This window comes from Tachyglossus aculeatus, chromosome X4 (genome assembly GCF_015852505.1).
Source record: "Tachyglossus aculeatus isolate mTacAcu1 chromosome X4, mTacAcu1.pri, whole genome shotgun sequence".
In the NCBI taxonomy this organism is placed as follows: Eukaryota; Metazoa; Chordata; class Mammalia; order Monotremata; family Tachyglossidae; genus Tachyglossus; species Tachyglossus aculeatus.
This window is the reverse complement of record NC_052098.1, coordinates 7,502,723-7,529,124: the sequence shown is the minus strand read 5'-3', so window position 1 is coordinate 7,529,124 and position 26,402 is coordinate 7,502,723. Positions and strand designations below refer to the sequence as shown.

General features: G+C 43.0%; 1 protein-coding gene and 1 non-coding gene across 4 annotated transcripts in view; one reads left to right on the top strand and one right to left on the bottom strand.

Annotated features, from left to right (window-relative positions):
* VPS13A (vacuolar protein sorting 13 homolog A) overlaps positions 1 to 26,402 on the top strand; it is a 181,084-nt gene that overhangs the window by 113,030 nt on the left and 41,652 nt on the right. For all 3 annotated transcript variants that reach the window (XR_005456591.1, XM_038769429.1, XM_038769430.1), the window contains exons 47-59: positions 1,865 to 2,147; positions 3,133 to 3,528; positions 3,860 to 3,964; positions 4,068 to 4,214; positions 8,658 to 8,786; positions 9,030 to 9,163; positions 10,484 to 10,613; positions 12,215 to 12,450; positions 15,999 to 16,152; positions 17,330 to 17,476; positions 23,013 to 23,094; positions 24,559 to 24,628; positions 26,177 to 26,282. Coding sequence is in view for 2 of the 3 variants with exons in the window: in XM_038769429.1 (XP_038625357.1) it covers positions 1,865 to 2,147; positions 3,133 to 3,528; positions 3,860 to 3,964; positions 4,068 to 4,214; positions 8,658 to 8,786; positions 9,030 to 9,163; positions 10,484 to 10,613; positions 12,215 to 12,450; positions 15,999 to 16,152; positions 17,330 to 17,476; positions 23,013 to 23,094; positions 24,559 to 24,628; positions 26,177 to 26,282 (2,119 nt within the window). In the remaining variant the exon portion in view is untranslated. The remainder of the gene's footprint in view (positions 1 to 1,864; positions 2,148 to 3,132; positions 3,529 to 3,859; positions 3,965 to 4,067; positions 4,215 to 8,657; positions 8,787 to 9,029; positions 9,164 to 10,483; positions 10,614 to 12,214; positions 12,451 to 15,998; positions 16,153 to 17,329; positions 17,477 to 23,012; positions 23,095 to 24,558; positions 24,629 to 26,176; positions 26,283 to 26,402) is intronic.
* On the bottom strand, positions 22,536 to 22,678 carry LOC119948583. Its single transcript, XR_005456969.1, has one exon. It is a non-coding gene; the product is annotated as a small nucleolar RNA SNORA7 (small nucleolar RNA).

Genomic DNA, 26,402 nt, shown 5'->3' with positions numbered 1-26,402 from the left:
TAGTACAGTGCTCTGCACACAGTAAGCGCTCAATAAATATGATTGAATGAAAGAATGACTGAAAGGAGATGTGCTTTCAGTAAAACTTTGAAGGTGCGGAGCGTGATCATCTGTCAGTTATGAAGAAGGAGAGAGGTCCAGGCCAGGGGCAGGACCTGGACGAGGGGTCGGTGAGGGGATAGTTGAAATGGAGGATATGGTGAATAGGTTGGCATTAGAAGAGCAGAGTGTGAGGGCTAGGTTGTAGTAGGAAACCAGGATGGTGTGGTAGGAGGTGGCAAGGTGATTCAGTGCTTTGAAGCTGATGGTAAAAGGCTTTTGTTCGAGGCGGAGGTGGATGGGCAACCCCTGGAGGCTTTTGAGGAGTGGGGAAACATGGACTGAACCTTTTTGTACACAATGATCCGGGTATCAAAATAAAAGTATGGACTGAAGTGGGGAGAGACAGGAGTTAGAGAGGTCAACGAGGAGGCTGATGCAGTAATCAAGGTGGGATAAGAAAAGTGCTTGGATTAACATGGTAGCAGTTCAGGTGTAGAGGAAAGGGTAGATTTCAGCGATGTTGGGAAGATTGAACAGACAATAGTAATAATAATGATGGCATTTGTTAAGCGTTTATTATGTGCCAAGCACTGTTCTAAGGTCTGAGGGGGATACAAGGTAATCAGGTTGTCCCACATGGGGCTCACAGTCTTAATCCCCATTTTACAGATGATGTGACTGAGGCCCAGAGAAGTTAAGTGACTTGCCCAAAGTCGCATAGCAGACAAGTGGTGGAACCGGGATTAGAACCCATGACCCCTGACTCCCAAGCCCGGGCTCTTTCCACTGAGCCATGCTGCTTCTCTATGAATGAGAGAGATGAGTCAAGTATAACGCCATGGTGATAATCAAGCAATAGTACTTGTGCATTTACTGTGAGGAGAGCACTGTACTAAGCGCTTGGGAGAGTACAGTGCAACAGAAGTGATAGATGCATTCCCTGCCCACAGGAGCTCACTGTCCAGACAGAGACGGACATTGAATAAGTGAATTTTGGATACTTGCGTGAGTGCTGTGGGGTGACAATCAAGTGGTGATGGTATAGATCTAAGTGCATAGGCAGCTCACAAGGGAGAGGAAGACAGGAAAAAAAGGGCTTATTCCTTTTGGGGGACGTGTGACCTTAAAAGGGTGGTGGTATGACTCATATGGAGGGGGAGGGAGTTCCTAGCCAGAAGGAGGACATGGAAAGGAGTGGGCAGTGTGTTAGGTGAGATTGAGGCAATAGGGACTCTAGGGAGTGCTAAAAGAAGAACAGAGAATGGTCACTACTCTGGCGTGGCTTAGAATTGAACGATGGAATGAGGCCGGACACAATTGCACAAACCTTTAACTCAAAATAATGGAATAGTGGCTCACATAGACCCAAGAAGAATGATAAATGTATACACAGAAATGTAACACATGATTTATAGAGATATTCTTAAATTCTAAGACTATTTAAACTCTTAAATCCTAGGTGGGAGTGTCATGAGCGGAGTGAAGTAGTCTAATTTGGAAGTTGTGGGTTTTCAGTAGAATTTCAAACTTCATAAATAGAGTTCTGTTCAATATGTTTAGGTGATGTTATGTAAGAAAAATGAAATTGCAAAGTTGAGGGAGGGAAGGAAATACTTCATTTTGTTAGATTTCAGAGTGCTTTCACTGATTGACTCTGTCACCAGAATCTTAAATTTAGTAAATAAGACAACTAAGAGCACATGGGAAATAGAAAATAACCTATTAGGTAGGCTGTCTATATTATTTTTAACATTTATGTGTTAGTCTTGGCCACACATCTTTTTAGAACAAGTATTCCCTAACTGATTTTTTTTCATTGCAGATCAGTACTTTTTTTGAAACCAGGTGGTGAGAATTACGAAAAGTGTGAAGCAATTACCTTTGAAGAAATTATAAATAATTCTGGAGTCCTCATACAGAAGAAATGTCAAATTCTGCACGAAGAAAACACATCATTTATCATTAACGTTGTTTCAGTAGAAGATAGCTTATCCTCACTTTCAGTGTATTCTAATGATGGATGGGATTTACCCTATGTGATCCATTTATGGCCTCCCATTCTTCTCCGCAACCTCCTGCCTTACGAAATGGCTTACTCCCTTGAGGTGATTTTTATTTCAAAAATGGTATTATAGGTTTTTTTTCATTTTGGTAAGAATTGCATAGGCTCAGATAATTAGAGGTCTTATGTTTTAACACTAGTCATGAAAAGGAGTAATGAAAACGGTATTAGGCAAGAGGGGAGATGTTTATCAAAGACCTTAGATAATAATAATAATGATAGCATTTATTAAGCACTTACTATGTGCAAAGCACTGTTCTAAGCGCTGGGGAGGTTACAGGGTGATGAGGTGTGATGCTCTGCACACAGTAAGCGCTCAATAAATATGATTGATGAGGTTGTCCCATGGGGGGCTCACAGTCTTAATCCCCATTTTACAGATGAGGGAACTGAGGCACAGAGAAGTTAAGTGACTTGCCGAAAGTCACACAGCTGACAGGGAGCAGGGATTTGAACCCATGACCTCTGACTCCAAAGCCCATGCTCTTTCTTAAATGAGAAAGAATAGTCACCTGGGTGCGTAATTATAGTTTTCTTTTCCTTTCACCTCTTTTTTTTTTTAACTTTGTCCCCCTCCCCACCCTGCCCCATTTCCTCCCCTTTTTCCCCTTTCTCGGGTATGGAGGGATAATGATGAGGCAGTGGCCATAGCCGCTTCTTACCACCATCTGTGTCTGTTGCCTAACTTTTTCTCAACCTGGCTCTCTTGTAAAAGGATTAGAAGAAACCGCAGGCAGTCCTTTCTCTTCTACTACCTGCCTCTCCCGGCCCTCCTCAGCTTCCCAATTTCAAGATTTCCTGTTGGCAGAGCATAGAATTCTGGGCACATAGATAACCTATCCATTCAGATATGCTTCATATCAGGATTTGATTTCATTTCAAAGCAAAAATTGGGGATGAAATTTTCTTCGTAGATATGGAAATAGTTTTGAGATCATGTGGTTTGCTTGGCATGAGAAAGATCTGTACAGGAGCATTTGTTTTAATTCGGTGTATTTGGGTTTTGGTGGGTTTTTTTAAAATTCTAGGGATCTGGTCATGATCTTCTAAATCTAGAGGAGGGCTGTTCAGCCCAACTTTATACTGCAGAGTTGGATCAAGCCAGGATACACTTGGAGTTACTTGACTATCTTGATCGTGATTGGAAAAGTGACTACGAAGTAAAGTCTGAGCAAAGCGACATTAGCTTCATCACCTTCACCAGCATCACTGAGCTAGAAACGACAGAATTGGACATCGCCATCCATATAACCTACAACACTGGGCAAACAGTCGTTGCCTTTCACAGCCCCTATTGGATGGTGAATAAAACAGGCCGATTACTGCAGTACAAAGCTGATGGCATTCATCGGAAACACCCCCCTGATTACAGGAAGCCAATTCTTTTTTCTTTTCAACCGAAGAACTTTTTCAATAATAACAAGGTATGTGACTGTAAACTTCATTTTGTAAATTTTAGTTTTTACCTCTCCTATGACCTTTTAGCACTGCAAAGAGTTAAGTCAGTTCTCTGGGAAGTAGTCTGCCATGGTGATTAGTTAATTCAAGGTAGAATGTTCATCTTCCACTTGATGGTAGAGAAAATTTTAGAGTTAATGGCATCAAACTAAGTTTTCCTAGCAGGTGGAGAGTTTGACAAGTGTCACCAAAAAAAGCCAAAAGACATTTTATTCTTTTTAGTTCACTATGAGTATTTATGATTTTATAAAATTGAGGCACATTGAACATAACAGTATATGTTCTTTGGTTTGGCAGGTGCAGCTTCTGGTCACAGATAGTGATTTGTCAGATCCATTTTCAATTGACACAGTTGGCAGTCACGGATCTGTTAAATGTAGAAAACAGAAGATAGAATACCAAGTGAGTTCATTTTGCGCACAGCAAATCAGGTTCTATTTTATTTAAAGAATGGAGCGAGCACAAAACCTTAACCACAACATTTTTTTTTTTTTAATTTGGCCAGGTTGGTATCACCATAGACCTCAGTAGTTTCAACCTTACGAGAATTGTAACATTCACCCCTTTCTTTATGATCACAAACAAAAGTAATTATCAGGTAAAGGTGTCTGAAGAGGGCAGTGGAAAATGGATGGATGTTGGTTTGGAGCAGGTTGGTACATGAATTGTAATTGCTGTTTTTTGCAAACTTTTCAGATTATTGAGAATACCAACAATGTTATGGGTGCCAACTATGCATGTGGAACATGGGGATGAATGGGAGGGAAACTCCAAAAGGCAGAATGAGAAAGAGTTGTGAAAAAGAGTTAGTCAGAAACTCAGCCAAACTCTGTGGCTGGACATGGAGTTCAGGCTTTTCTCCCTTCCTGGTTCTGAATGCAAGGTTTTAGCCTTTCCCAGGTCCTGTGCTTCTATATTTCCATGCAGGGAATGAAAACAAGCAGCAGGACCTAGTGGCTAGAGCCCAGGCCTGGGAGTTAAAAGGACTGGGTTCTAATCTTGCTCCACCACTTACCTGCTGTGTGACTGCTGCGAGTCACTTCTCTGTGCCTCAGTTACCTCATCTGGGGAATGTGGACTGAGACCGTGAGCACTATATGGGACAGGGACTGTGTCTGACCTGATTGACCTGATGATTTTGAATCTGCCTTCAGCGCTTAGTACAGTGTGTGGCACATAGTAGTAATAATAATAATAATAATCATGGCATGTATTAAGCACTTACTATGTGCCAAGCACTGTTTTAAGCACTGGGGAGGTTACAAGGTGATCAGGTTGTCTCACGGGGGGCTCACAGTCTTAATCCCCCATTTTACAGATGAGGTAACATCATGTTTTCTAATTATTGATTTATTAAATAGTAGAAATGTCACTTTTAGGTGACCGATGTACCTTTCTATGGGTGTTAGTGTTAGGTAATTAATCTAAATTGAAATCAATCAGTGGTTGTTGGGTAGGGACGGTCTCTATATGTTCATTCATTCATTCAATCGTATTTATTGAGCACTTACTGTGTGCAGAGCACTGTACTAAGCGCTTGGGAAGTACAAGTTGGCAACATATAGATACGGTCCCTACCCAACAGTGAGCTCACAGTCTAGAAGGGGGAGACAGACAACAAAACAAGACATTTATTTATTTATTTATTTATTTATTTTACTTGTACATTTCTATCCTACTTATTTTATTTTGTTGGTATGTTTGGTTCTGTTCTCTGTCTCCCCCTTTTAGACTGTGAGCCCACTGTTGGGTAGGGACTGTCTCTATGTGATGCCAATTTGTACTTCCCAAGCGCTTAGTACAGTGCTCTGCACATAGTAAGCGCTCAATAAATACGATTGATTGATTGATTGATTGATTGACATATTAACAAAATGAAATAAATATAATAAATATGTACAAATAAAATAAAAAAATAGAGTAATAAATACGTACAAACATATATACATATATACAGGTGCTGTGGGGAGGGGAAGGAGGTAAGGCGGGGGGGATGGGGAGAGGGAGGAGGGGGAGAGGAAGGACGGGGCTCAGTCTGGGAAGGCCTCCTGGTGGAGATGAGCTCTCAGTAGGGCTTTGAAGGGAAGAAGAGAGCTAGCTTGGCGGATGTGCGGAGGGAGGGCATTCCAGGCCAGGGGGATGACGTGGGCTGGGGGTTGACGGCGGAACAGGCAAGAACGAGGCACAGTGAGGAAATTAGCGGCAGAGGAGCGGAGGGTGCGGGCTGGGCTGTAGAAGGAGAGAAGGGAGGTTAGGTAGGAGGGGACGAGGTGATGGAGAGCCTTGAAGCCGAGGGTGAGGAGTTTCTGCCTGATTCGTAGGTTGATTGGTAGCCACTGGAGATTTTTGAGAAGGGGAGTAACATGCCCAGAGCGTTTCTGCACAAAGACAATCCGGGCAGCGGCATGAAGTATGGATTGAAGTGGGGAGAGACGGGAGGATGGGAGATCGGAGAGGAGACTGATGCAGTAATCCAGTCGGAATAGGATGAGAGAGTGAACGAGCAGGTAGCGGTTTGGATGGAGAGGAAAGGGAGGATCTTGGCAATGTTGCGGAGGTGAGACCGGCAGGTTTTGTTGATGGATTGGATGTGAGGGGTGAACAAGAAAGCGGAGTCGAGGATGACACCAAGGTTGTGGGCTTGTGAGACGGGAAGGATGGTAGTCCTGAAGGCAGGAGGAGATGTGAGCCTGGAGGGAGGGAGAGAGAGCAGGGGCAGAGGTGTAGATTTGGGTGTCATCAGCGTAGAGCTGATAGTTGAAGTTGTGGGAGCGAATGAGTTCACCAAGGGAGTGAGTGTAGATAGAGAACAGAAGGGGACCAAGAACTGACCCTTGAGGAACCCCTACAGTAAGGGGATGATGATGATGGCCTTTGTTAAGCGCTTACTATGTGCAAAGCACTGTTCTAAGCGCTGATGGGAGGGGGAGGAGGAGCCCACAAAAGAGACTGAGAATGAAAGGCCGGAGTGATAAGAGGAGAACCAAGAGAGGGCGGAGTCTGAGAAGCCAAGGTTGGATAGCGTGTTGAGGAGAAGGGGGTGGTCCACAGTGTCGAAGGCAGCTGAGAGGTCGAGGAGGATTAGGATAGAGTAGGAGCCGTTGGATTTGACAAGCAGGAGGTCATTGTTGACCTTTGAGAGGGCAGTTTCTGTGGAATGTAGGGGACGGAAGCCAGATTGGAGAGGGCCTAGGAGAGAGTTGGCGTTGAGGAATTCGAGGCAGCGCGTGGAGACGACTTGTTCAGGGAGTTTGGAAAGGATTGGTAGGAGGGAGATAGGGCAATAACTAGAAGGTTAGTGTTGCCAACTTGTTCTTCCCAAGCACTTAGTACAGTGCTCTGCACACAGTAAACGCTCAGTAAATACGATTGAATGAATGAATGAGTGTTTGCTGAGTGCAGAACACTTTACCAAGCACTTAGGAGAGACAGTGCAACAGAATCCATGACAAACAAGAAGCTTACAGTCTAAATGGGGAGATAGGCATAGTTTATTTTGATGTTTATGTACATAAGTTCTGTGGGGCTGAGAGTGGAGTGAATATCAAGTGCTTAAAGTGTACAGATTCAAGTGCATAGATGATGGGAGAGGGAGTAGGGGAAATGAGGGTTTAGTTGGAGAAGGCCCTTTGGAGGAGATGTGATTTAAGCAGGGCATCGAAACCTAGTTGACTTGAAAATCTAGTTGACGTAGTTGACCTAGTTGACTTCAAAAATCTCCAGTGGCTACCAATTAATCTGCGCATCAGGCAGAAACTCCTCACCCTGGGCTTCAAGGCTGCCCATCACCTCGCCCCCTCCTACCTCACCTACCTTCTCTCCTTCTACAGCCCAGCCCGCACCCTCCGCTCCTCCGCCGCTAATCTCCTCACCGTACCTCGTTCTCTCCTGTCCCGCCATCGACCCCCGGCCCACGTCATCCCCCGGGCCTGGAATGCCCTCCCTCTGCCCATCCGCCAAGCTAGCTCTCTTCCTCCCTTCAAGGCCCTGCTGAGAGCTCACCTTCTCCAGGAGGCCTTCCCAGACTGAGCCCCTTCCTTCCTCTCCCCCTCGTCCCCCTCTCCATCCCCCCATCTTACCTCCTTCCCTTCCCCACAGCACCTGTATATATGTATATATGTTTGTACATATTTATTACTCTATTTATTTATTTTACTTGTACATATCTATTCTGTTTATTTTATTTTGTTAGTATGTTTGGTTTTGTTCTCTGTCTCCCCCTTTTAGATTGTGAGCCCACTGTTGGGTAGGGACTGTCTCTATACGTTGCCAATTTGTACTTCCCAAGCGCTTAGTACAGTGCTCTGCACATAGTAAGCGCTCAATAAATGCGATTGATGATGATGATGAAACCTGACACGGTGACTTTTATGGTTAGCTAAGGTAGCGTGGCAAAGGAATTCTCATAGTCAGGCACATTGCCACTTCTTTCTGCCCTTTGATCAAAGGAATGGTGTCACTGGTTCGTGACCATACCTCAAATAATAATAATAGTGACGTTTGTTGAATGCTTACTATATGCCAAGCACCGTACTAAGCTCTGGGTTAGTCAGTTGTATTTATTGAGTGCTTACTGTGTGGAGAGCACTGTACTGAGCACTTGGAAGAGTACAGTATAATAGACACTTTTCCTGCCCACAAAGAGCTTAAAGACTAGAGGGTAGGTAAAAGATAATCAGGTCCCACATGGGGCTCGCATTCTATGTAGGAGGAGCACAGGTATTGAATTGTCATTTTGACGATGAGGGAACTGAGACACAGGGAAGTTAAATGGTTTGCCCAAGGTCACACAGCAGACAAGTCTCAGAGGTGAGATTAGAACTCAGGTCTTTTGAATGCCAAGTCCATGCTCTTTCCACCAGGCCAGGGTGCTTCCCTGTCAGCACCAACCGCTTCCCCTATCAAGACAGATGGCAATAGCTACATGTGTCCTTTTCAATTGTGTCTTCTATCTGTCCCAACCCCCACTTTGGTGAAGGTGAATGGGTTGCCTTTTAATTTTCAGAATAATTTGCGAGTTCAATTTTCAGGTTTGGTCTTGGGGTGGAAATATATTGGGTATTCATGGGAAATGCAAAATGTTTTCTCCTTTTAGTGCATCCCCTTCTGGCCTGCCAGTGCTGCCAACAAATTGCTTATTCAAGTTGAAAATAGTGAAGGACTCATAAAGAAATTGAATTTTACTAAGCAGGAAAATTGTATTCTATTACACCTGGGCAACAAGGTAAATTATTTTTTTTACATGATTTGGGGAACCAATTTGTAGTTGTGATACCCTGCCAGCATTGCCAGTCATTATGACTAAATGTCCTGTTGCAAACCTGGGGTAAGAAACTTAGCGCTAAGGGGACAGAAGGGGTGGGCAACATGGGCTACTGAGGTCATCTTGCCCCCAATATTACCCATTTTTGATTAGGGCCATTAAAAGCATTCACATAATGTCCCTGTTATTTTTTTTTCCTGATAGCTTGGCGGCATTATTGTGGATGTTAACGTGGCCGAGCACTCTACTGTAATTACTTTTACAGTTTACCATGATGGAGCGGCACCATTTCTCCTAATAAATCACACCAACAATGAGGTGATTGAATATAGGCAGAGGTAAGATCTGTGTAAATATGTGCATACAAAGTGACGTAGAGGCCATGAGCTTCCAATGTGGGCCGTGAGGCTCTGAATGCTCAAAATCTCAAATTTAGACCAACATTGGATCTGTGGAACAGCTTTAGCAACTATTTATATAGGTACAGCTCTCTTCTTTATTTCTCCAGGTGAACTATAAACATAAAATGGTTTATTCATTTTAGAATTACCAGATTTTTCATAAGCCTTCCTAACCCTTGGAATTCAAGAGAGTTGGCTCTGCCGGTGACAGCTTTTATATGAGGGTTTGGTAGAAAAAATAGAAAAATATAATTTCTACTCCCTCTTCTCCCAAACACTATATTATGGGTTAGAGATAAAGTCCCTGCTGCCCCACATGGGGCTCACAGTCTGTGGGAAGAAGAACTGGTTTCTTATCCCCAATTTTTTTTAAAAAAACAAATAAGGAAACTGTGACACAGGGAAGGCAAAGTGACTTAGGTCACACAGCAGGCAAGTTGTGGAGTTGGAATTAGAACCCAGGTGTCCTGACTCCCAAGTTGTGGTCTTTCCATTAGGCCAAGCTGCTTCTCTGCAGCAATCTCAAGAACTTAAACCATTGGCAGCCAATCAGGTCATATGACCAAGAAAGTTGCCCTTTTTAAAAAAAAAACCAAACTTCAAACAGTGGTATATGTGATACAGAAACTGTAACCAGTGTGTAGTTTTCTAGCTACCAAAAACTAATTAAAATAGTGTATGTGCTTAGCATCACTATTTGTCTCAATATATTGTCTAGTGATGAATTAACAGCTCACGAGGCCATTGTATTTTCTTTAATGATCATGTGGTTGGTAAAGTACATTTCGGTGGATTTAGTATGCTGAGTGCCTTCTTTCTGAATGTGCATAAATTATATCAAGCATATATGTTTAGTTTAGCCATAGAGCAGAGTAGCCTTAGAGCATTAAGCCACAGCATTCTGAGCATTTGGAACGTCTATGAAGGTGAGGGGGTAGAATGTGAAGTGGCACTTCCCCCTCCCCCCTTTCCCATGCCACCATTAGCCACCTCCTTTAGCCTTGCTCTTGCCCACTTCCTTTCCCACTCATGCAGACCTTGATTTGTGCAGTATTAAATTCTGTGCAGAATCCTTTGCCTATTTCGATAATTGAACATTATTTCTCTGCCTGAATTTTGCATACATATTTTTACTTAAGCAAAAATTATTAACCGTTAAGTAGCAGGAATTTAGAGTAATTCTAATTATAATGCTAAAGTTTGAAGAATATATTTAAATGTAGACATCTTTCTTTCTTATTTTATTATGTACTGTAGTTCTCGCAGTGAGTTGGAAGATTGTCTCCCCGCTGGCAAAGCAACATTTTACACTTGGGCCGATCCAGTGGGCTCTCGGAAACTTTACTGGAAATGTGGAAAGAGCCATGGTGAAGTAACCCAGAAGGATGTATGTTTTGGTGATTTAGATGAGATCCTCTTTCTAGCTCGATCATTTTAGGAAATCGCTTTGAGTATAAACTCCCAGAAACGTGCCAGTGATTTTTTGAAAGTCACTTTCAATTCTCCAAAATATTGAATTGGGAGTACTGGCAAAACTCCTGCCTGGTTTGCCACACATTGTGGAAATGGTGATGATGGGGAGGAGCCTGAATTACAGGCTTGGGTGAAAGTCCTAGAAATGGAGTATGGAGTCGAACTGATGTTACATTCCTTGACTCTGATTTTGATACCTTCTGGCAGCAAGATCAAAAACTGCATAGAGAGAGTCATGGGATAGACCAGTGCATTCAACAGTATTTATTTTGTAAAGTGTGGATTACACAATTGCTATACCATTTTCACTATTCATTGGAATTTCACTTGCTTGACCAGTGTGAACTTTGAGGTACAGTCATATTGTCTTCTTAGGGACTGGTTTACGTTTTAGGATTTATGTAGACGATACCACTATCCTCCCTAAATCACAATTGTGGAACCCTGGATTTATCCTCGACTCATCCCTCATTCAACACACATGTTCAATCTGTCACCAAAATCCCATCGGTCCTACCTTCACAATGTCATTAAAATCCGCCCTTTCCTCTCCATCCAAACTGCTACCACATTAATCTAAGCGTTTATCCTATCCTGCCTCTGCCTCCTTGCTGACCTCACTGCCTCCGTTCTCTCCCCACTCCAGTCCATACTTCACTCTGCTGCCCGGATCATTTTTCTAAAAAGATGTTCAGTCCATGTCTCCCTACTCCTCAAGAACCTCCAGTGGTCATCCATCCACCTTCTCATCAAACAAAAACTCATTACCATCGACTTTAAAACACTCAGTCAGCTCATTCCCCTCCTACCTTATCTCACTGATTTCCTACTTTGCTCCTCTAGCGTCAGCTTGCTCCCTGTGCCTCGACCTTGTCAATTTTGCCATCGACCCCTTTCCCAAGTTCTCCCTCTGGCCCAGAACTCCTTCCCCCTCCACATATGCCAGACCACCACTCTCCCCACTTTCAAAGCCTTATTAAGGTCACATCTCCTCCGAGAGACCTTTCCCAACTCCCTCTCCCTTCTGCGTTACTTATGCACTTGGGTCTGTATCCTTTGCGCACTTGATATTCACCCCCATCCTCAGCCCTATAGAACTTATGTACATAGCCGTAATTCATTTATTTATATTAATGTCTGTTGCCCCTTCTAAACTGTAAGCTCCTTGGGGGCAGGGAGCGTGTCTATCAACTCTGTTGTACTGTACTCTCCCAAACACTTAGTACAGTGCTCTGCACACGGTAAGTGCTCTATAAATACTATTGATGGAAATATGCTGAGACAAAACTAAGGAAAAAAGAGCAATATTTATGACATCACCTGAACAAAGAAATGAACAACATTAAGTAAATATTAAATTTGGAAATATTTACATGCATGCTTTAATATAGAGTGGTTTTCCTTTCTTACCTTAAGTCCACTTAATTATTCTGTCTTGGTTATGTTAGTTTTTAATAGGGAAAATGGATATAACCGGTAACTCTGTAACTAATATAGCTTTTTATTTTGTTACAGGATATGATGTCTCCTATAAATATGGGTGACAAAAAGACCATATATTTAGTGTCATTCTTTGAAGGCTTACAGCGCATTGTTCTTTTCACTGAAGATCCTAAAGTCTTTAAAGTGGCATATGAAAGTGAAAAAGCAGAGATAGCAGAGCAAGAAATTGTAGTAGCATTGCAAAATGTTGGGATTTCTCTGGTCAATAACTATATGAAGCAAGAAGTGGCCTTTATTGGCATCACAAGGTCAGATGAATCGCAATTTGTCAATAACGATTAGTGCCTCTAGAAATTTAAGTAGAAATAATATCGGAATTTTAAGACTGTGTGTTTGTGTGTGTGCGCGTGTATGCCCGTATACAAATGTCCCATGTGCCTCCAAATAGGGTTGCCATCTCCCAGTGTGCGACCTGACTTGCAATCTGCAGACATTTCCTTTTGTGGTAACTATTTGAGAGTCATTATTTTCTTTCCCTTATTCCCACTTGCACTATTTCATGTCCAGGTCTGAAATGGGACCGAGATTTCTTATCATTCCTCTGCAGATTCTGGAACCCAGGCCTACAAAGGAGCGAGGGAAAACCGAGGTCCTGTCTGAGGACACCCTCACACCCCCACACTAGGCTGCTCTTTGCAACAAATTCTCAATAAAAGCTGCCTTCTAAATTGCATCTGAGACAGGAGCCTGGAGCAGGGATTACAGTGGGTGAATTTGAGGGTGTTCCTTGCTGGCAAATCTCTGTCCCCTTGGATTCACTTTTCTTCTAGAACTCCTCTTTCCTTCTCCTTTCTTTCCTCAACATTGCCCGTGGTGTTTTTGCCAATATTCACATCTACAGACCTATGGTTGGTTGGAGTGTGGTTTGCTGGAAGTGTCGATGCATCCAGAAAGGGAAAAGAACATTTTTTTAAAAGGAAAATAATGCAGATGTAGACCGGGAAGAGGAGAATGTGGTGAGCCAGGCAAATATCAGGCATTAGAACTTATCTCACGTATGAACATTTGAGGAATTCTGGAGATAGACCATTTTTCAAAGTTAATTTTAGTAATGGACATTTAAATTCATTTACTTTTATAAACGTAAGTGATTCACAGAAAAATCCTTCAAAAGTTTAAGCATTGATATCTGTGCTATTTATGGGGTAAATCCAGGAAAATCAGACAGATCACAGTCCCTGTTCTACACGGAGCTCACAGTCTAAGAGATAGGGCAAGTGGATACCTTTCCTCATTTTACAGATGAGGAAACTGAGGCACAGAGAAGTTAAGTGACTTGTCCAAAAACACAGTAGCAAGGGGTGGAACCAGGGCTAGAATCTGGGTGCATCTTCTGAACAGTTAAGATTTAGGAATTGCCATTCCTAGACTCAGTCCAATATCCTAGCTTTTAAAGTGGCAACAGAATATTTAGTAAAACTGCATGCAACGTACTAGTCAATAGCCTTAACATTTTCTTCTACATCTCTAACTTTTCCTCTAGTAACCGCTTGTGGACTTACTGCCCATGAATTTATCCATGCCCATTCATTCATTCATTCAATCGTATTTATTGAGTGCTTACTGTGTGCAGAGCACTGTACTAAGTGCTTGGGAAGTACAAGTTGGCAACATATAGAGACGGTCCCTACCCAACAGCGGGCTCACAGTCTAGAAAGGGGCTCACAGTCTAGAAGCCCTTCCTGACTCGACTGATATTTTTAACCTGCACTAATTCCTGTACTAATGAAGTCCATATACTTGCCTCCCACTGTGTCCCTTCAAAACCTTATTGAAGTCACATGTCCAAGAAGCGGACCCTAAGCCCTATTTTCAATCAATCATATTCATTGAGCACTTACTGTGTGCAGAGCACTGTACTAAGCGCTTGGGAAGTACAAGTCGGCAACACATAGAGTCCCTACCCAACAGCGGGCTCACAGTCTAGAAGGGGGAGACAGAGAACAAAACCAAACATACTAACAAAGTAAAATAAATAGAATAGCTATGTACAAGTAAAATAAATAAATAGAGTAATAAATATGTACAAACATATATACATATATACAGGTGCTGTGGGGAAGGGAAGGAGGTAAGATGGGGGGGATGGAGAGGGGGACGAGGGGGAGAGAAGGAAGGGGCTCAGTCTGGGAAGGCCTCCTGGAGGAGGTGAGCTCTCAGTAGGGCCTTGAAGGGAGGAAGAGAGCTAGCTTGGCGGATGGGCAGAGGGAGGGCATTCCAGGCCCTGGGGATGACGTGGGCCGGGGGTCGATGGCGGGACAGGCGAGAACGAGGCACGGTGAGGATATTAGCGGCAGAGGAGCAGAGGGTATGGGGTGGGCTGTAGAAGGAGAGAAGGGAGTTGAGGTAGGAGGGGGCGAGGTGATGGAGAGCCTTGAAGCCGAGGGTGAGGAGTTTCTGCCTGAAACTTTTCCTCTTCTCCCATTCCCTTCTGCGTTGCCCTGACTTGCTCCCTTTATTCATCCCCCATCCCAAGCCCCACAGCACTTATGTACACATCTATAATTTGTTTATATTAATGACTGTCTCCCCCTGTAGAATGTAAGCTCCTTGTGGGCAGGGGATGTGTCTGTTTATTGTTATAGTGTACTCTCCCAAGCGCTTAGTACAGTGCTCCACACATAGCGCTCAATAAATATGATTGACTGACTGACTGTTTCCTTTGTTCCATTTGTTTTGAGCCTTAATGGGTGCCTCCTCTTCCTGATAGTGTGAGATTTGGGAAGCAGCACAGCCTAGTGGAAAGAGCAGTGCCCTGGGAGTCAGAGGACCTGGGTTCTAATCCTGACTCTGCCAGTTGCTTGTTGTGAGACCTTGGGCAAGTCACTTCACTTCTCTGCGCCTCAGTGTCCTCAACTGTCAAATGGGGATTAAATGCCTGTTCTCCCTCCTACTTAGACTGGTGAGCCCTATGTGGGAAGGGCCCGTGTCCAACCCGATTAACTTCTGTCTAACCCAGTGCTTAGAACAGTTATTGAAACGCAGCAAGTGCTTAACAGATGCAATAGTAATAATAACAATTCTGTGTTCCCCCTGGTTTGTGATTTTTGTGGGTTTCTTTCCTGTTCCCTATCAGACTTCTTTGCAGACTGAAGAATCCTAACCATTTCAAGTGTATTCTCACATAGAAACGTCTCCAACCCCCTGTCCATCCTTGTTGCTGTTTTCTGTGCTTTTCATGCTTTCTAAGGGGAAGTGCCCAGAGCTGCACAAAATCTTCCCGGTACAAGCATATCATGGTTTTTATAGAGTGGAAAAATCTACCCTTTCATTTCTTTGTCCCCTTCCGGAGGATGCCCAGCTTTTGGTTTCTAGCGCCACCTTGCTGCCTTTCAGCGTCATTGGTGCCAACAGGTACCTGACTCTTCGCCTACCCTGTGAGGACTTGCTACCTTTTATCCAACTAGCTGTTCGCCATCTGATCCTCCCAGGCCATTCACTTTGGCAAGCAGGGATCCCAAAGTCTGACCATCCTTCTTTCATGACTATATTTATGCTGATGCTCAGTAAGACAATGTGGAAAAAGGGGAGATGAGACTAAGTTTCAGAATTATGAGATGGATGAAGAAATGTATTCCTGGTATGGCAGCTAAAAGGAAAAGATTAAAATAATCTAAGATTGCTTCCAGATGTATTCACTTTGCGTCTTGTGAGTAATGGGAGGCTAGCTATGATCAAATATTTTTATTTAAGGTTGGGTCAGTGTTTTGTTGTGTGTTAAACTGATCAAATAATGAAACCTGAAGGTTGAAACTGTAATTTTAGCATGGTGACACAATGCTGCTTTGTTTACTAGCTCGGACATCATTTGGGAGAGCAAGCCCAAGAAAAAATCGAGATGGAAGCCATTGAGTATAAAACAAAATGAGAAGCTGGAAAAAGAGTTTAGGGATTACACTGAGCCATCACCTTCTGAGGACAAGATCATTGAGTTGGAAGAAAATATTCCGGTAATATCTGGAGTTATTCATTTTAAAAAAATCTTTATATCTTTACCTGTCACCTTTTGATTAAATTCTTGAAAATCCTTATAATAATGATGCTGGTATTTGTTAAGTGCTTACTATGTGCGAAGCACTGTTCTAAGCACTGGGGGGGGGATACAAGATGATCACGCTGTCCCACGTGGGGCTCTCAGTCTTCATCCCCATTTTACAGATGAGGTAACTAAGGCACAGAGAAATTAAGTGACTTGCCCCAAAGGCACACAGCTGACAAGTGGCGGAGCTGGGATTAGAACCCACGACATCTGACTCCCAAGCCCGGGCTCTTTCTACTGAGCCACGCTGCTTATCCATAAGGCCACCTTATGGTTCACCTTTGCCATCTCTGCACTGATCAAATAAGTGCACTCCTAGGAAACTCTGAACATTTTCTTATGTCTGATTCTCTTTATGAAGATACACACACACACACACACACACACACACACACACACACATATCTAGGATTTCTAGGTTTTTTATTTTGAGTTATTTTTAATGTAGTATAAATCTTAAAGATTACACTGGGCAATTTTTGAAAAATCTACATATGTCGTGGAATTAACCATCTTGGTTAAATTGGTCAGCATACCTTGCAATCTCCCAGCTACTCTTGCTCCTGTTAAATCCATCAAATGTATTCGTTGAGCACTTACTGTGTTCGGAGCACTAACTATGTGTGGAGCATTGTCCTAGACACTTGGGAGAGTATAGTAAAACAGAGTTGGTAGACCTCGTCCCTGCCCACAAGGAACTTACAGTCTAGAGGGAAGAGTTTAGACTTCTTCCATCTGGATTGGAGCATGCTCACTACCTGGTCAGTTTAGGGTCTATAAAGTTCTACAGCATTTTAGGACATGTGGTACACACATTCCAGAGTGTTGGAGGACATAAACCTCAAACTGACTTTTTTTCCGCCCCCCTCCATTCTCATGGTCACCTAGATGGAAAGGGAAGGTGTGTAAATTAAGAATGGTAAATACCAGTTTTCAACACAAGTTAGCCTAATCAGGTCCTGAGTTAGGATGTGTTTCCATGTTCACAGTATTTGGTGTATAAATAGATCATTAGCACAGATTAGTACCATTGATTGATTTAGAGGTTGATTTAAAAACAAAGTGTTCTGGTTTCTTTTATGTTTCAGGTTTATTTAACACCTAGTGGTAGTAACATGAAAATTCTTCGGCCAAATGTTATACCACTAAGAAGAAACTACCTACCAGCCATTAAAGTGGAATATAGTACTTCTGAACATCAAAAAGCCTTCAGAGTGCAAATTTTCAGGATACAGGTGAGTATTCTTAAAGAGAGGAAAATGGAAATTATGAATAAAATCCCTAGAAAGGTACAAAAAAGAACTGAAATTGTAAAATCTGTGAGAATTATGATGAGAATTATGGTATTTAAGTGCTTAGTGGGTGCTAGTAATAGTAAAATTAAGTGTTAATTACTCACTGTGTGTTCTAAACTCTGGGGTAAATGCAAGATAATTAGTTTGGACACAGTCTCTGTCCCACATTCATTCATTCAGTCGTATTTATTGAGCACTTACTGTGTGCAGAGCACTGTACTAAGCACTTGGGAAGTACAAGTCGGCAACATATGCGACTCAAAGTCTAAGTAGGAGGGAGACAACTATTGAATCCCCATTTTACAGGTAAGGAAACTGAGGCCCAAAGAAGTGAAGTGACTTGTCCAAGGTCACCCAGCAGGCAAGAGGCGTAGCCAAGATTAAAACCCAGGCCCTGTGACTCCCCAAGCCCATTGTCTTTCCACGAGGCCATGCTGGTCCTCAAGCACTGTACTTAGCACTGAGGTAGATAAAATTACAATCTGATCTGACACATGTAAGCCTCATGAGGCTCACAGTCTAAGGGGAATGGAGAACAATTTGAGGCACAGAGAACTAGAGTGACTTGCCCAGCGTGGTTTAGTGGAAAGAGCGCAGGCTTGGGAGTCAAAGGATTTGGGTTCTAATCCTGGCTCTGCCACTTACCTGCTGTGTGACCTTGGGCAAGCCGCTTAACTTATCTGTGCCTGTTACCTCATCTGTAAAATGGGGATTAAGAGTGTGAGCTCCGCAGTCTTACCTGATTATTTTGTATCTACCCCAGTGCTTAGAACAGTGCCTGGCATGTAGTAAGCGTTTAACAAATACCATCTCACAAGCCCGCAACCTTGGTGTCATCCTCGACTCCGCTCTGTCATTCACCCCTCACATCCAAGCCGTCACCAAAACCTGCCGGTCTCAGCTCCGCAACATTGCCAAGATCCGCCCTTTCCTCTCCATCCAGACCGCTACCCTGCTCGTTCAAGCTCTTATCCTATCCCGTCTGGACTACTGTATCAGCCTTCTCTCTGATCTCCCATCCTCATGTCTCTCCCCACTTCAATCCATACTTCATGCTGCTGCCCGGATTGTCTTTGTCCAGAAACGCTCTGGGCATGTTACTCCCCTCCTCAAAAATCTCCAGTGGCTACCAATCAATCTGCGCATCAGGCAAAAACTCCTCACCCTGGGCTTCAAGGCTCTCCATCACCTCGCCCCCTCCTACCTCACCTCCCTTCTCTCCTTCTACAGCCCAGCCCGCACCCTCCGCTCCTCTGCCGCTAATCTCCTCACCGTGCCTCGTTCTTGCCTGTCCTGCCATCGACCCCCGGCCCACGTCATCCCCCTGGCCTGGAATGCCCTCCCTCTGCCCATCCGCCAAGCTAGCTCTCTTCCTCCTTTCAAGGCCCTACTGAGAGCTCACCTCCTCCAGTAGGCCTTCCCAGACTGAGCCCCTTCCTTCCTCTCCCCCTCGTTCCCCTCTCCATCCCCCCATCTTACCTCCTTCCCTTCCCCACAGCACCTGTATATATGTATATATGTTTGTACATATTTATTACTCTATTTTACTTGTACATATCTATTCTATTTATTTTATTTTGTTAGTATGTTTGGTTTTGTTCTCTGTCTCCCCCTTTAAGACTGTGAGCTCACTGTTGGGTAGGGACTGTCTCTATATGTTGCCAACTTGTACTTCCCAAGCGCTTAGTACAGTGCTCTGCCCACAGTAAGCGCTCAATAAATACAATTGATTGATTGATTGATTTTATTATTATTATCATCAATAATAAATGTAAAGCTGGATTTAGGACGCAGGTTCTTTGACTCCCAGGCCCGTGCTCTTTTCACTAGGCCACCCTGCTCCAGTGAAACACGGAATTGTTGACCATATCCCACAGTGTTAGGAAAAGGGGGTGCATATTAGAGCTTGAAAGTGGTGGTTCAGAGCAAACAAAAGGAAATAATAATAATAATAATTGTGCTATTTGTTAAGCGCTTACTGTGTGCCAAGCACTGTACTAAGCACTGGGGAGGATACAAGCAAATGAGGTTGAACACAGACAGTCCCTGTTCCACATGGGGCTGACATTCTCAATCCCCATTTTACAGATGAAGTAACTGAGTCCCAGAGCAGTGAAGTGATTTGCCCAAGGTCTCACACCAGACAAGTATCATATCCCTGGTTCTGAACAGCCACAATACATAAAATCCAGAGATAGGTCATAATAATAGTAATGGCATTTGTTAAATGCTTACTATGTGCCAAGCACTGTTCTAAGTACTGGGGGAGATACAAGGTAATCAAGTTGGACACAGCCCCTGTCCCATATGGGGCTCACAGTCTCAATCCCCATTTTACAGATGAGGTAACTGAGGCACAGAGAAGTTAAGTAACTTGCCCAAAGTCGCATAGCAGACAAGTGATGGAGCCAGGATTAGAAACCACAACCTCTGACTCCCAAGCCCATGCTCTTGCCACTAGGCCATGCTGCTAATTACTGTAAAAGCCCAGGATCCACAAGCCCTGCGAGGAAGATGGTTTGTTTCTTTTTTTTCTTTTTTTAATGGTATTTGTTAAGTGCTTACTATGAGCCAGGCACACACTAAGTGCTGGGGTAGGTAAAGCAAATCAGGTTGGACTCAGTCCATGTCCTACAAAATCAAAGTCTTGATCCCCATTTTACAGATGAGGTAACTGAGGCACCGAGAAGTGAAATGACTTGTCCAAGGTCACACAGCAGACAAGTGGCAGAGCCAGAATTAGAACCCAATTCCTTCTGACTCCCAGACCCATGCTGTATCCACTAGGTTATGCTGCTTCTCTCCTTGAATACTGCACAAGACGCAGCATGGCTCAGTGGAAAGAGCACGGGCTTGGTAGTCAGAGGTCATGGGTTCTAATCCTGGCTCCGGTGCTTGTCAGCTGTGTGACCTTGGGCAAGTCACTTCACTTCTCTGGGCCTCAGTTACCTCATCTGTAAAATGGGGATTAATCAATCAATCAATCGTATTTATTGAACGCTTACTGTGTGCAGGGCACTGTACTAAGCGCTTGGGAAGTACAAGTTGGCAACACATAGAGACGGTCCCTAGCCAACAGTGGGCTCACAGTCTAGAAGGGGGAGACAGAGAACAAAACAAAACATATTAACAAAATAAAATAGAATAGATATGTACAAGTAAAATAAATAAACACTTGGATTAAGACTGTGAGCCCCACGTGGGACAACCTGATCACCTTGTATCCTCCCCAGTGCTTAGAACAGTGCTTGGCACATCGTAAGCACTTAAATGCCATCATCATTATTATTATTATTATCTGCCTCCTCGCTGACCTCCCTGTCTCCTGTCTCTCCCCACTCTAGTCCATGTTTTGCTCTGCTGCCCAGATCATTTTTTTAAAAGAAGTTCAGTCCACATCTCCCCACTCCTCAAGAACCAAACTCCAGTGTTGCCCATCCCCCTCTACATCAGAAACCCCTTACTGTCAGCTTTAAAAGCACTCAGTAAGCTTGACCTCTCCTATGTCACCTCATTGATCTCCTACTACAGCCTAGCCCCCATACTTCGCTCCTCCAACACCAGCTTGCTCACTATGGTCCTGGAACTCCTCTCCCCCCACCGGTTCGACCACATACGCCGGACCACCACTCTCCCCACCTTGAAAGCCTTCAGGTCACAGCTCAGAAGCCCTTCCTGATTAAGCTTTCTTTTCCCTGACTCCCTGTCCCTTCTGTGCTGTCTATGCACTTGGGTCTGTACCCTTGAGCACTTGATAGTCGCCCCGCCCTCATCCCCATAGCATTTACATACATAGCCAAAAGTTGATTTATATTCACGTCTGTCTCCCCTCTAGTCTGTAAGCTCCTTGTGGGTAAGCTCTTTGTGGGCAGGGAGCATGACTACCAACTCTGTCGTAGTCTCCCTAGCATTTAGTATAGAGTGCTCTGCACACAGTAAGTGCTCAATAAATGCCCTGATCGATCGATTGATTGATTTTAGCCAGAGTAATAGATTTTGAGTTTTACCTCTTTTCCTTCCCTCTGCCTTCTTTTTGAGACAGGGTTAACAAGCAGTGAAAGCCTGACAAGGTGTCTCAGTGGAAAGAGCACGGGCTTTGGAGTCAGAGGTCATGGGTTCAAATTCCGGCTCCGCCAATTGTCAGCTGTGTGACTTTGGGCAAGTCACTTAACTTCTCTGTGCCTCAGTTACCTCATCTGGGAAATGGGGATGAGGACTGTGAGCCCCATGTGGGACAACCTGATCACCTTGTAACCTCCCCAGTGCTTAGAACAGTGTTTTGCACATAGTAAGCACTTAATAAATGCCATCATCATTATTATTATTATTACTCCAGTGCTTAGAACAGTACTCAGCACATAGTAAGCGCTTAACAAATGCTGCAGTTATTATTTTAGGACCCTAGGTACTCAGTAATTGGTTTTAGTACGCTTTTCATCCCTAACTGGTCTATATTATAATAGTTTCCATTACTCTTTTCTAAAATAGCCAGGGAAATTTCAAAAGTCATGTATTCCAGATTGAACACCATTGACTTCAAGCAATGGTATTTATTGAGTGCATACTGTGTGCAGAGCACTGTACTAAGTGCTTGGGAGAGTACAATCGAGTCACTGTACCTGTAGAGTGGCCTATACATAGGTGCAAGCATGCACTCAGAAAGATAATGGACTTCTCTGATGCTGGGGCGGAGTCCAAAAATCAAAACTGAACTGGTGTTCCTTCCTACTGGTCAGCCCCCTTCTGTTACGGTTTAAAGGAATTTGTGTGTATCTTGGCTTATGCTGTCGAGTCGTCACCGGCCCATAGCAGCTTCATGGACATATCTCTCCCAGAATGCCCCACTCTCCATCTGCCATCATTCTGGTAGTGTATCCATAGAGTTTTCTTAGTAAAAGTACGGAAGTGGTTACCATTACCTTCTTCTGCACAGTAAACTTGTGTCTCCACCCTCGACTCTTTCCCATACCGCCTAGCACAGGTGAGTTTTGACTTGTAGACTTGTAGCAGATTGCCTTCCACTCGCTAACCGTGGCCCAGGCTAGGAATGGAATGGAATGGGTATGCTTCTGCTTGACCCTCCCTCCCATAGCCAAGACTGGTAGAGTACTGGAAAGTCTCCAGGTGTGATCCTGAGAGGGGTTGGTTTGTATAGGGTGTTTTTATTCCCAAAGTGCTGGTCAGAGAAAAGGATCCAGGGGTCCCCTGTTAAACTGCAGCTAGGTTATAATGTAGTGCAGGGGAGCCTTTTTTCCCCCAAACCTTCTGTGACCCAAGGGTTAGTTTATACTTCGGAAGACTGTGTAGTTTAGTGCATGTTTCAGTCCAGTAGTCTTATTTTTTTTTTCAGTTAAAATGAAATTAACTTCTAGTTAGAAGTTTTGTTTTTTGTTCATTTTCTAGAAAAACAATCCAGGACAATAAATTGACACTGACACCATAACATAATCGTGACCTGTCTTTTTTTTCTTTTTAGATTCAAAACCAGATAAATGGAGCTGTCTTTCCCTTTGTGTTTTTTCCTGTTAAACCTCCAAAGACAGTTGCCTTGGATTCAGGTGTGTTGCTTAGTTTGAGATTTCTCTGGACATCTGCTTTACTTGTTTTTCTTTTAAAAAGCTTCTTTGGCAAAATTTTGGGTGAAATGAAACAGTTCTCTTCATTTCCCACAATAATATGAACATCAGTTATATCGTGCTCATGCATTAGGACTGGTAGGTATTAACCACCCAACTGTGTTCAACTAATGTGGGAGGGGGGTGTTTTTAATTATCAAAGATTTTTCTTACTTTACTTTTTTACTCTTGGTAGACTTGATGCTGAAATATAACATTAATTTTGGTTATTTAACATTAAATGAGTGGCCTGATTTATGTTATTTTAAAATGTACTGTATCTAGGTAATTATGTCTTAAATATTATGGTAGATTGCCTATGAAAGCTCCTTAGTCCAAAGAAGTACAGGACCAGTCATAAGGATAATTTGTAAGCAGTTTAAGTATAAACTTTAACAAACTATTACTTGGAACTCGAGTCCTTTATCCATTATGTGTGGTTTAAGGTAATCTTTATCCAAACGTTGGCCTAAAAATTTCTCACAGAAACGGGTAGGTGCTCTTTCAGTTACTGAACTGGCTTTTGAAATCACAAGAATACAAGTATGTGAGCTTAAATAATTGGAAATTTAAGAAAGGCAAAAAACCACCCCCAAAACCAGCTCACCTTTGTCTCACAGTCTTCTTCCATCCTGACAAGGGGATGGTAGGTACCCTGACTAGGAGAGGCTGGAGGCTGACAGTCTCCTGTTGTTGGCTGGTCTCCTCTTCCCTCTAGCCCCATAAACCATGGGACTCTCACCACAGCCAGCCACACATAAAGCTACCCATGTGGCCTTCTGCTATTTGTAGGTGGCTGTGGTGAATAGGTGAACTGGTATTTTTAGGGGGAGCTAGATTTCATTTATGACATCATATGTGTCAAATGTTAAAGGATCAGACCAATATTTGTTTATACTTTAGACTTCCCTATCCTTAATCAATTGCTCAGTGATATTTATTGAGCACTTACTGTATGCAGTGCACTGTATTAAGTGCTTGGGAGAGTACAGTGAGGCAGAGTTGGTAGACTCGTTCCCTGCCCACAAGGAATTTACAGTCTAGAGCCTATCTTACAGTCAATCAATCAATCAATCGTATTTATTGAGCACTTACTGTGTGCAGAGCACTGTACTAAGCGCTTGGGAAGTACAAGTTGGCAACATATAGAGACAGTCCCTACCCAACAGTGGACTCACAGTCTACCCTTACTATAATTTCATCTGCATTGGAAACCTGAGGATGATGCAGTGTATTCTTTCTTGAGTTTTGACATGAGCCTCTATTTCAAGAACGTATGTCTCAACGCTGGATTAGAAGTTGTACCATTATCATTACTATTATTATTATATAGAAAAGAAAGAAAATACTACAAATGTGCTTCTTCACTACACAAATGTGTTGACCCCTGACTTAATTCCATGACAGCTCCCAGGCCATTTGCAGAGGTCAGTATTGTCATGAGATCTGCAGGACATTCCAAAATTGCACGTATTAAGTAAGTATGTTACAGAATGCATTAATATAAAGCTCAGTCAAACATTGGAGGTGGTGCATTGGGGGGGAGGAAGTTGTGGCAGGAGAAATGGCTAGAGTTAAACCAGGGCATCTTGATGGGAGCATTTGCCAGCCTCAGCTGTCTTCCCAGAGGGGCTCAGGAGAGAACTAGCTTTCCCAGAGTTTTTTGCAGGCCCTGCTCCTGCTTTCATTTGGGTCCTTCTGCAACTTTTTTTTAATGGCATTTGTTAAGTGCTTACTATATGCCAGACACTGTACTAAGTTCTGGAGTAGATACAAGTTAATCAGGTTGGCCACAGTCCATGCCCCACAGTGTTAATCCCATTTGACAGATGAGGTAACTGAAGCAGAGAGAAGTTAAGTGATTTGCCCAAGGTCACGGGACTTGTCAGGGGAAGCAGCCAGGCCGGTGTCTGGTTAGAATAATTTCTGAGAACCATCTAACATTGACTCTTGTTGAATTAACATGTATATTTTTTCTTTTTATATTTGGTAGTTCTATTAATTTAAAACAGATTAATCAATGCCAGTTTTTCTGTAAGCTTAGGTGATGGTTCTTAACTATTTCTGAAAAGCTGATATGAGAAAAATAATACATTTAAAACAAACTCAAAGTTAGTACTGTTGTGATTATGTATAGAAATTACTCCTAAATAGCAGTATCGGGCTCAGTATGGCAAATCAGCTAAAGAGAGCAAAACAAGTCCCTACTGGAAGTAAATGATTTGCATATCTTCTTGGGTAGATTGCGTTTTCCAGGCAATTTCTATATTGGCAATATTCTATTAAAATATGCCATTGTATTTGTCTCTGAATAATCTGCTCCTTAGTACCTTTCCAGTCTGGGTTTACTAAGACTTTACAAGCGTTATCTGGAGAAGTTAGTTTCTTCACAGTTGCTGATGGAGAAATGAACGAAGGGGTAGCCATATAGGCATCCCGTAGCAGAGTTTGGAAGATATTCTTGAGTTTCTGACTTGCAGGCCTAAGCACTAAGTGTTAGGGCAGTGTTGCCTCAAAAATTTTGAATTCTGAAAGAGGCTTCTACAACATTCTTTGTTCTCTTCTTTGACAAAATTTTGAGTAGAAACTAGATTTTTAAAAAGAATAATAATAATTGTGGTATTTGTTAAGTACTTACTATGTGCCAGGCATATAGTAAGTGCAGGGATAGATACAAAGTTGTCAGGTTGGACACAGTTTCTGTCCCACATAGGGCGTACAGTCTTAATCCCCATTTTTCAGATAAAGGGAACTGAGGTCCAGAGAACTGAAGTGACTTCCTCAGCGTCACCCAGCAGACAAGGGGCAGAGCGGAATTAGAACCCAGGTCCTACTGACTCCTAGGCCCGTGCTCTATCCACTAAGCATTTTATGAGAGAACAAAAAAATGGGTGTAAAAATGTTTCATTTTGAACTTTAGTTGTAAGAAAGATTTTATGACCTGAAATGCTTCTTGAAAGTAAGCTGTGCTTATGATTATAAAAGAAATTAAAGCTCAATTAATAGTTTCTGCTGTTTCATATAGATACTTCAAAATGTTGATCCAAGAAATGGATCTCAGATTAGACCTTGGCTTTCTCTTTGCTCTGGCTGACCTTTTTACAGAAGCTGAGGTGACTGAAAAACTCGAGGTAAGAAAAATGATTATTGCCATTTGGGGCACTGGGGAGAGCAGAGAGAGTAAATCAGTGGTATTTACTGTGTGCCTACTGTGTGCTGAGCACTGGGCTAAGCGCTTGGAAGAGTACACC